The sequence below is a fragment of the Pseudomyrmex gracilis genome, unplaced genomic scaffold, assembly GCF_002006095.1.
Source record: "Pseudomyrmex gracilis isolate BER0280 unplaced genomic scaffold, ASM200609v1 scaffold_229, whole genome shotgun sequence".
In the NCBI taxonomy this organism is placed as follows: Eukaryota; Metazoa; Arthropoda; class Insecta; order Hymenoptera; family Formicidae; genus Pseudomyrmex; species Pseudomyrmex gracilis.
This window is the reverse complement of record NW_018020813.1, coordinates 183,778-193,850: the sequence shown is the minus strand read 5'-3', so window position 1 is coordinate 193,850 and position 10,073 is coordinate 183,778. Positions and strand designations below refer to the sequence as shown.

Sequence of the window (10,073 nt, the reverse complement as noted above, 5' to 3'; positions counted from 1 at the left end):
AAAGTAGGTTAAAAGATACAAAATTTCTGCCTCGGAAAAGTGATTTTTATTTTATTTTTTTTTTTTTTAACTTCACGGAATGAGCGCGCGCCTCTATCGATTTTTCTCAAAGCTCTATCTTTCTTTAGAAATAGTGTTTTTTTCTACTTTACGACGATGTCAAAAAGGTCTAGAATACGTTTGTTATTAGTGTGTTTCCGGGATGCCGAAGAAACGCACTACGGTGCGCACGATAATATTTTGACAAAAAAGAAACGTGTTTCTTCCGTTCCTCCTTTTCTCTTCGTAGCAAATTCTATACTTGATATCAGTACAAATCGTCAACCTGAATAAGAATTAACAAGGGATAATTACCGTTGTATTATCGCAGATATAAACAAAACAAAACAAAACAAAAAAAAAAGAAATTACAATATCGACAACACGTATTTTTGGCAATATAGATTTTAAAGAAAAAGTATCAAATATAGTAGCGTGTATAATGTGTAGTTAGAAAACCAATAAAATAAATTCTGTTTATATATATATAAATATTTTTCTGATAACTGAAAGTTTATATACAAGAAAAATAATATAAAAATATATAGGTATATAATAGATCTTTATATTGTTCCCCTTGGGGTTATATCGAACAACTGTTTCCTTCGCAAAAAAAACAAACAAACAAACAAACTTGCAGTATAATAATGAGTACTAATGGATAACACTGGTGTACGTGTAAATTGTAGGACAGATGTTCGTTATCGCTTCTTATGCTATTAGTATATAAGTCTTGTATTGTAAAAATAAATATTATAAATCAATATAATTGAGAGAACTAATTGTTATTTTGCACGTAATTTTGTTGTATGGATTATATGTTGTGTTTTGTGAGTTAAAACAAGAAGTGATATAGAAATTTAAGGCATAGTAGAAAAGTAATCAAGATTCCGTTCTGTTCTTATTATTAAAATCTGGATATTTTTCATGTAGATCTCCGGATTTGTTGACGTGTTTCATTTTTTTAAACGACGAAAATGCAGCGTACGTTTGTGCAAGAACTTCTTAGCAGGAGGCGTGCGGAGAGAGTTAAGTAGCATTATAGATACAATTTTTTTTTTACATTTTTGGTAACAACCTCACCGAATGAAGGGAACGCTCATCATCGTGGGAGGTCGCAGCATTCGTCGCGGAAAGATCGAGGAGAACGTGGACGCCGAGTTAGCAAGCAAAAACGAATCGAAAGAGAAAAGATCGGTTTTTTCCGACGCAGGAGTCATTTAATTCTCTTTAATTTTGAAATAAAATAATCTAAAGATAAGTTAAATAAATTCTGTAAATTGTTTAAATAGAAAAAAGCGAGATCACTTAATTAATCAATCTAATTAATTAACTTAACATTTAACAAAGAAAAAAAAATCTTGACATTTTATTCGTCGTCGCGCGTTGTTCGTTATCGTAGCGGTAGCGCGCGTTCTATTTTGACGCTCGATAACATCAGCGTCGACAAATCTCCGTCGGTTGTTATGGACGAATAATGCAGGTTCTAATGGGAAATTCTCATTCCTTTTTCACACAGAGCTCGCAAGAGAAAACAATTGAGAGAAAAGATGTATTACAGGTAGCATTGATATATATCGAATAAATGTTCTATTTTACGCATATACATATGTGCCGGTATTTCCGGCGCTACTTGGAGGATTCTGTGATCACGATGCGCGAATATATCCTGAAACACAACATAGACCAATCACAGTTGACGCTTAATCGACCGATTACTAGACCGAGTATGGTGAAACTCCGATCTCCGAAACTCTCACGACTCTAGATCTAGTACCCAAAGAGGATATTATTGCCGGTCTCTATACATATACGTGAGGTATATATTTGTAGATACACTGTGATTGTGTATCGGAGTTTGTATTGGTGGTCCCCAGCTGTAGTCGCCCAGCGATTGTGATTGGTGTCTATCTCGGTTCTTCGGTAAAGCGTTAAGTGCAAAATACGTGTTTTTTTTCTCGACGTAATATACGTGTGTTTAACACTCTCGAGAAAAGACAAGAAGGTAGCGGATAATGTGTCAGTGATTCTCGTCGTTCTCGATACCTCCCGTAGAATGTCACCGTAGGAGACACTCGCTGGGGGTGCGCGAATTATCTCGTATCGTATAGCATCGGCATTTACTCGGCGCGACGTTATAGGTTATAGTTCGAAGTGCTGTAAACCTTCTTCAGAGAACGAGGGAAATGTCAATCGCGAAGAATTGAACGGCAAACGCCGTATCGGATAATTTATTCGTCGGTGCTCCAGTATGGTACAGCGTCCGGTCGCGCCTCGGCGCAATGTGAGAATATTGTTGATCGGCGAGCGGGGTGTCGGCAAGACTTCTCTGATACTGTCTCTGGTGAGCGAGGAATATGCGGAGGAAGTGCCCAACAAGGCTGAGGAAATCACAATACCGGCGGACGTTACGCCGGAACAAGTGCCGACACACATAGTCGACTATTCGGGTATGTATCGAGATGTGCATTTTGCACACACGCAAACTGTTGTCCGTTTTCGTTCAAGTCGTAATATTATTATTACTGGTTTTGCCAGCGGTAGAGCAAACGGATGATCAACTGACAGAGGAGATACAGAAGGCTCATGTCATATGTGTTGTTTATTCTGTGGATGACGAGGACACTTTGGACAGAGCAGCCAGCTATTGGTTACCATTGATCAGAAGATGTTCACCCGACAATCGATGCCCAGTTGTACTTGTAGGCAATAAGATTGATCTTGTGGATTATTCCACCATAGAGGTTTGCAAGCAACTGAACAATTCTTAATGTCACCATCTTGAAATTTGTAACAACTGTTTCCATCAATGTATGTTTTTGCCTTATAATTGTAGGCAGTGTATCCGATCATGAAAGAATTCACGGAGATTGAAAGCTGCATAGAGGTAAAAATCCATACTTGATGTATAGAACATGAAAGAAAACAACTTACAAAATTTTACTAGGTGCTACTTTTTGATATCATTTCTACAGTAGAATCGATTTTGTAGAGACAGCGTTTTTTTATTGTAATACTTTTTCTTAAGAATATTATATATATTGAGAGAAATATGCAAATTGCACGTGTACTTGGTATCCGTTTTTTAGCTTTTTGGAAAAGGTGTTTTTTTTTTTTTTTGATATATAGAACAAGAGAGAAATTTGAGAAAAAGATGAACACGAATGTATTTTATTTTTACAGTGCTCAGCGAAAACACTTCAGAATGTATCAGAAACGTTTTATTACGCACAAAAGGCAGTTTTGCATCCTACCACACCTTTGTACAATTATGATACACAAGAGGTATAATTTATCTAGATTTTGTTAAATTAAGTTTCGTAATTATGCCTAATTTGAGATTGTCTTTCATTACAGCTTACAGAAGAATGCAAAAGAGCTCTACAGAGAATTTTTAAAGTGAGTGTGTCTTGTTTTTCTTTTCTTTTTTCATTTTTATTTACGCTTTACTAAATTATTATTTCCTCTCCTGAAATAGATATGCGATGTAGATAACGATGGACTTTTAAACGATATGGAGCTGAATGCATTTCAGCAATGGTGCTTCAATACACCCTTGCAGCCGCAAGTGTTGGAAGATGTGAAAGCAGTGCTGTCAAAAAACATTTGCGACGGTATATGCAACGGATGTGTCACAATGAAAGGTTTGCGATTATTTTGGTGTTAGACACATGCGGTATAACATATACAGGGTGTCCCATAATTGCCGTCCACCGCTCGTAGGCAAGAAGAAGGAGTTATTCTAAGACGAAAAATCCTATATCACTTTAGAAGATTCGCAATAATTAACGAGATATGAAATTAAAATTAATAAAGATCCGCTAAGCTCATCCTCAGCGTGCATCCAGCGTAAGGACAGCCCAGTCTGTCGCGCCGTAGCGACGAATAATCCCTTGTACCTGCCTACAAGTGGTGAGACGGCAATTACGGGACACCCTGTATATGTATTGATACAATTGTGTCTTTAATTGTATTTTCAGGATTTATGTACTTGCAATGTTTATTCATACAACGCGGACGAAACGAAACAACTTGGGCTGTGTTAAGGAAGTTCGGATATGACAACGAGCTGCAAATGTCAAAAGACTACATCAATCCTCCGTGAATATCGATTTTTGCGCTAATTATTATGATTATTTTCAAGATCGCTTTAAACAACTCCGTTTCTCTTAACAGGTTAAAAGTTCCGATTGGTTGCACCACCGAATTGTCGCACAAAGGACAGGAGTTCCTAACGTTACTGTTTATGCAACACGATCGTGATCGTGACGGAGCTCTTTCGCCTCCAGAAATGGAATCGTTGTTCTCCCGATGTCTCATTCCTCCATGGGGCGATGAGTACAAATATACTGTACCCACGAATGAAAAGGTTTGCGTTCTGTCACATTCTCGTTTAAAGTTTTGCACAGTTATCAAAATAAAAGATGTACTCAGACACTCTCGAATTAGGTTTTCATGAAATTAATGATAAATTTCTGTAACTTTTTTTTATCTGTGTTTCACATAATTTAATTAATAATTTACCTACACAGGGATGGATCACATTTCAAGGATACATGTGTCAGTGGGCGTTGTTGACATTGACAAATGTGCGCAAAACTTTGGAATACATGGCGTATTTGGGATATAATATGTACAACAACGAGTGTCAAACGAGTTCGATTGTTGTGACTCGCGAAAAGAAAGTGGATCTCGCGAAAAAGCAATCGAGTAGAAATGTTTACACTTGTCACGTGATCGGTCCGAAGAGCAGCGGAAAAACGACGTTGTGTAGAACTTTTATCGATCCCAAACTTGAGGTATGAGAAAATCGTTTTTAATTAAAGTTAATTGCGCAACAACACGAGGCTCCTCCCCCCTCCCTAGATCTCATTAAAATTGTTTTGTTTTCACGTGTGTAATTTGTAGAAATTAAACGACAAGGTGGTACCGTCGAATGCTCACGTCACTGTGAATACGGTACATGTGTACGGGCAAGAGAAAATGATAATATTAAGAGATATAAACGTGTTGAATGTTCAGGACGCATTAACGCCAGCGGAGATACAATGCGACGCGGCTGCTCTCGTTTACGACGCCAGCAATTCGAAATCGTTCGAGTATATCGCTCGCATTTACATCGTAAGTAAATCTTATTGTAATTGAATTTAAACTTATGGATATATAAATCGATTACTTTTCTTTGCAGAAATACTTCGCTGACAGTAAAATTCCCGTCCTGATAATAGCGAACAAAAGTGACCTTTCCGAAGTGAAACAAGGATATCTGTTACAACCAACCGCTTTTTGCAGCAAGTACAAATTGATGCCTCCGCAACCGTACAGCATTTCGCGCACCGTTCGGCGCGAGATCTTCGTCAAATTGGCCACGATGGCGGCCTTTCCGTAAGTTTATATATAATAATTTTTACCAAGTTAATAGAAAAGAGCAATTGCGAAAAATTTCTTGCCAAATAAATCTCGAGCTTCTCTTCAATCCACAAACGATAGATAATTTTTTTTTTTTTTTTTGGTAGCTAATATACAAAATCAAAAGTACTGGTTAAATCAAAGATCAAAGCTTTTTCTCGCCTGGTTTCTTTTCTGATATTTTCTATCACGAAGTTACGTTCAATTTATGTTCAAGCGAACAGATTTTTTATTGCACTTTTTCCAGTACCTTCCTGATTTTTTTGTCGTTTACTTTAAGACACAATAGCGTAATATTAAATAAAAAAAAAAAAATAAAATAACTAAAATAATAGAAAACAAACGGATAAATTGGTATTAACGAAAAGATATTTCGTGTTTAGCCGCTTTCAAGGAGCGTGGGTATTATTTTACAGAGACAGGTTGGTCCAAATTTTTTGAACTTTACACTGTCTATTAAAAGTTTATAGAAGCTTGAGCAAATCGTGAAAAAAAACCGCATTCAATCATCATCATCGTACGTTCCTTCTTGATGCATGTTGTTTTCACTTTATGCGGAGTTACCTCCATCTCTCTTCATGTTTAAATGTGACAAGGCGATTTGCTCATTTATTTAGAAATTCATGTCATCGCACGGATAAAACTTATTATGTGTAACAAACAACGTATTGGCTCTTTTCAGCCATTTGAGGCGTATGGTCCACATGTTGCTTGTTGATCTCTCACCCTCTCAGTGGTGGAGTTCTTTCACAAGGTTTTTTTATTTCATATTTATTGCTCATATTACGCATACCTGCGCAGCTCGCAATAATAACTTTGCCTAAAATAAACACTGTCTATAGATATTGCTTTTTCTTTTTGTTCGTTTCAAGCATGAGCATGAGTTACCGATGTGTTTCTTATCGTAAATTTCAGTCGCCTTCTTCATGCTTATAAGACATATCAAAAACAAGATACAACAACTTTTCCTTTCTAAATTATTTATTGTACAAAAAACTTCTATTGCTAACGTGATTAAAATATTATTTGATATATTTGTGTACATGTGTTTTTATATTCACGTTTTGTATATTATTAAATAATCAAGTCATTTTTTATTACACATGACTGCGATATTGTTATGTTGAAAAAACACTCGGTGTAAATTTTTGTGTTTCATTTCAGGCACATAAACCAATTCGGCCTAATGCAAGGGGATTCTCTAGTTTGGTGGAAAGCGGGACTGGGTATCGCATTCGCCACAGTCGCCGGTTACGTGATGATGCGTGTGTTAAATACAGAAAAAAGATAGTCTACCATATTCGTGCTGCTTGTGCGTGTTTAACTGCCTCTCCCAACTTGTCGAATAAAGAAAGAGACGTCGTATAAATAATCACGTTACTACATATAATATAGACTGTATATCTCTCAAAATATATATATATTCATATATCATACATTATAAATTTTTCAGTATATATAATAGTCTAAAAAATAAGTCTATTATATAATAGATAACTGCGGTAATAAAATAATACGCATACTTCGCAGCTAAGAATTGATTATATTCCCGGCTCGATTTTTATACGAAACTCGCATTCTTTATCTCTCTCTAATCTCAAGTGTTACATCATGGCGACTCTAATCTCAGTGTTAGGTCGAGAGCGATAGAGTTGACAAGAGTATTTCTGAATGTTTTCAACAATCTTTCAAAAATGATTTGAAAAATGCAATCAATTCTCAGCTCCGTTGTACTTTCGCGTTGAAGGTGCGCTTATACTTCGGTTCTGATACCCAAAAATTTTTTATTTACTGTTTCTTCTCCATGCATTGTAAGAACTTATAATTTTTATCTCTTGTAATAAGTTATTTAAATGTATTGTAATATAAAGGTAAACAAACTCGGTATAAAGTTTTCGTTAATTTTAGTATCTTAATTTTCATTGTCTTTTATATTATCTTTTTCTTTCGTATTCTAATGAGTTTTTGTGGATTTGATGGGTTAATGTAAATTGTAGAGTAAATGTAATATGTACATTAATTTATTTTAATTCATTACAATTAACTATTGTATAACATACATTTCCTCATAATTTGGAAAAAATTAATGGTTGGATATATATAATCCTGAAAATGAAAGAAATAGTCATTTTTTCATTGTGTTTCTGCATTTTAAAAACGTACAAGATTACTTTGATTATTACACTAACAAAAATATTATAAATACATATATACTGTAAAAACAAAAAACCTCAACTTTTTATAAAACACCAAATAGGATCTTAGAGAACAACATACTCTTCAATTTTGTCTAGATGTTTCTAAATCTTCCATATCTTCTACTTCATCGCTTTAAACGATATCTGAAAACAGAAAGTACAAGATGAGTAAAACGATCTGTTTGTCAGCACTGTGCTGAGAAAATAAATGAGACAGACAAATCAGGATTACTAACTATTTGTGAGTTTGCATTGACGGATCGCCTCATTGAATCCCTCACAAAGAGACAAATCGGATTGATTCTGAGCACATTCCAGGAATTGCTTAATCTCCCATGCACAAGCTCCAGTAGCAGGTGCAGAGGCTGGAACGCTCTGCTGTGCGGGTGCAGCTGCTGGAGCAGCAGCCTCGTTGGATCCTCCACTGAAGAGACCTGTCATGGCATGGCCGATGGTGTGACCCACAGCAGATCCGATAGCTACACCACCTGCAGTAGCAGCCATTTGGCCCATAAGGGATGGCTGCTGAGGCTGAGCCATCATAGGTGAAGCTGGCGGAGCATGAGCTGGCACTTGGGATGGTGCAGGCCTAGCTGGTGCAGCCGCGGCAGGCCTAACGCTACAAAATGTCAAGTTTACTTCTTTTATTCATGTACTGTCTTTGTCAAAAAAAATATCGAATAATGAGAGAAAAACTGAACATGGATATTTAACCTTTTGCCTGCAGACCTCAAAAATGATTACAAATAAGACTAGGTCTGTGACACCCACGCGAATTTATAATCAAATATTCCCGCGAAAACTCAATATTTTTCCAATTTTGTTTTTGTGTATCAAAAGTTTTAACGATTCTGCGTCGAAAACAAAAAAATTGAAAAAATTTCTAGTAATTTCGAAAATATAAGCGTTTGAAAAAACCTAATTTCTTTTACAAACGCGCAATTTTGGGTTTGAGAGACTTTGCTCATGTGCATGCAAAGGATTAAAATTTTGCGATGAAATCTAATTGACTGGAGTCAATTAAAGGTACAGCACGTATTGGTTTGGTGCTCTTTTGGCTCAGTGGACCTGTAAAGCTAGTCCACACGCTATTCTACGTCTTTTTGATAATAAGATTAAAACCGTGGATTGGATTCCTGACGCCAAGGAATCTAATCGGAGTTGTATATTTGTTTCATTAACAGATAATAATTAAAAAAAATAGTATAAAACACACCGAAAATTGTCCAAAAATATTTACAGCGTAACTACGCAGATCCAATCGATCGGTAACGCGTGTATCCTTGTACAGCCGGAGAGAAACTCCAGCACGTATTGAACTGTGCTACCATGATGTAACTACGTAAAAGCACGTAGACGAATGACGAAAAAATTATATTACGGAATCTGTTGCGTTGACTTACGTTCTTGGAGGAGGTGCAGCGGCACGTCCACGTCGTGGCATTGTTTCGCTTGTCGTGTAGCTTGTTTAAATAAATATTGTACGTACGAAAAATATTCGAACAAAAGCGTGAATATCGTTCGATCAACTCGCTTCGACCACGTTTGCTTAACTAAGCTAGATGTTTCGCGATTCCAAGTAATAAGGCGCAAGTCACGTTACGCAACCAAACGTCAGGAGGCGCAATCAGCATCACGTGCAGCAGAGGGCGCGAGTGAATTTAATGGTTTCTCGCAACTTCTATTTAATGACTCACCATTTGCACATAAGCTCCTCTTGCACAATGGACGGAATAGCGATAGCGATAGAAATAACAAAAGTTTTAAAGAGTTTATATTTAAAAATAAAGGTAGGAACAGCGGAATCTAACATACAAAAATATACATGTATCAATGCAGATTAGAAAATCGGAATAAGTAATAGCGATAAAATTTCCGACGAGTTGGAATTCTGTGTTAAAAACTGTGTTATTTCTATCGCTATCGCTATTCCTTCCATTGTGCAAGGGGCTATATGTACACAACGCGTCGCTGAATCGCGGAATAGGCGCGGGGGGCAAGCGGGCGGTTGCTCGTAGCGCCAACGAGAGCCGTGCGAACTAACTAGTAGCAATCGGTTGTCCACAACTACGTCGTGTCGATAATGTAACTGCTCTTCCTTCCTATTTTCTTCTCAAAACGTAAAAGTATTGGCCATTTACTTAATATTTAACATTGACAAATAACATGTGTATATGTATATATCATAGACTTATATATAAATAGACCCAGCGTTCTGTGAGAGGAGTTGTCCGCGTCTTCTAAAGGACGGAACGATATGCATCCCAGGGTTGGGTTATTCGAGCATTATCTATAGTTTTTTACATTTTACAGTTTTTTACGGTAAAATACGTATAAAACGTATAATATTTATCGAAGTACACTATTATGTTTGTAGAAATGCAAATTACATTTGTCAACAAAGTTTTTAAGCTTGTTGATTGGCCT

General features: G+C 36.5%; 2 protein-coding genes across 7 annotated transcripts; one reads left to right on the top strand and one right to left on the bottom strand.

The window, feature by feature from the left end:
• The first annotated feature begins 1,631 nt into the window (after positions 1-1,631).
• Positions 1,632-6,882, top strand: LOC109858895 (mitochondrial Rho GTPase). Of its 5 annotated transcripts, none has more exons than XM_020436598.1 (14): positions 1,632-2,489; positions 2,578-2,783; positions 2,876-2,926; positions 3,223-3,324; positions 3,397-3,438; positions 3,518-3,683; positions 4,020-4,140; positions 4,216-4,408; positions 4,572-4,838; positions 5,062-5,160; positions 5,228-5,424; positions 5,832-5,870; positions 6,131-6,202; positions 6,613-6,882. In XM_020436598.1, exons 1-14 carry the CDS (start codon positions 2,291-2,293, stop codon positions 6,737-6,739), a joined length of 1,881 nt encoding a protein of 626 aa, XP_020292187.1. In that variant the 5' UTR covers positions 1,632-2,290; the 3' UTR covers positions 6,740-6,882. The 5 variants fall into 5 exon arrangements, with proteins under 5 accessions (XP_020292187.1, XP_020292183.1, XP_020292184.1 ...); XM_020436594.1 differs by having other exon boundaries at positions 1,638-2,489; positions 4,948-5,160; XM_020436595.1 differs by lacking the exon at positions 5,832-5,870 and having other exon boundaries at positions 1,639-2,489; positions 4,948-5,160.
• A 571-nt stretch (positions 6,883-7,453) lies between these two features.
• Positions 7,454-9,262, bottom strand: LOC109858900 (coiled-coil-helix-coiled-coil-helix domain-containing protein 2). 2 transcript variants are annotated; one of them, XR_002250652.1, is made up of 4 exons: positions 9,050-9,262; positions 7,883-8,265; positions 7,726-7,790; positions 7,454-7,554 (listed from the first exon to the last, which is right to left on the bottom strand). XR_002250652.1 is itself a non-coding variant. In XM_020436605.1 (3 exons), exons 1-3 carry the CDS (start codon positions 9,088-9,090, stop codon positions 7,780-7,782), a joined length of 435 nt encoding a protein of 144 aa, XP_020292194.1. In that variant the 5' UTR covers positions 9,091-9,259; the 3' UTR covers positions 7,561-7,779. The 2 variants fall into 2 exon arrangements, 1 of the variants encoding a protein (XP_020292194.1); XM_020436605.1 differs by lacking the exon at positions 7,454-7,554 and having other exon boundaries at positions 7,561-7,790; positions 9,050-9,259.
• Positions 9,263-10,073: the final 811 nt, after the last annotated feature.

What these genes read in the sequence shown, in the direction of transcription:
- LOC109858900 (XM_020436605.1), bottom strand. Translation starts at nt 9,090, where the DNA reads ATGCCACGACGTGGACGTGCCGCTGCACCTCCTCCAAGAAC. An exon ending in GCTGCACCTCCTCCAAGAAC is followed by an intron (nt 8,266 to 9,049) that starts GTAAGTCAACGC and finishes GACATTTTGTAG; the next exon opens with CGTTAGGCCTGCCGCGGCTG.
- LOC109858895 (XM_020436594.1), top strand. Translation starts at nt 2,291, where the DNA reads ATGGTACAGCGTCCGGTCGCGCCTCGGCGCAATGTGAGAATATTGTTG. An exon ending in ACAATTATGATACACAAGAG is followed by an intron (nt 3,325 to 3,396) that starts GTATAATTTATC and finishes CTTTCATTACAG; the next exon opens with CTTACAGAAGAATGCAAAAG. An exon ending in ATATCGCTCGCATTTACATC is followed by an intron (nt 5,161 to 5,227) that starts GTAAGTAAATCT and finishes TTTTCTTTGCAG; the next exon opens with AAATACTTCGCTGACAGTAA.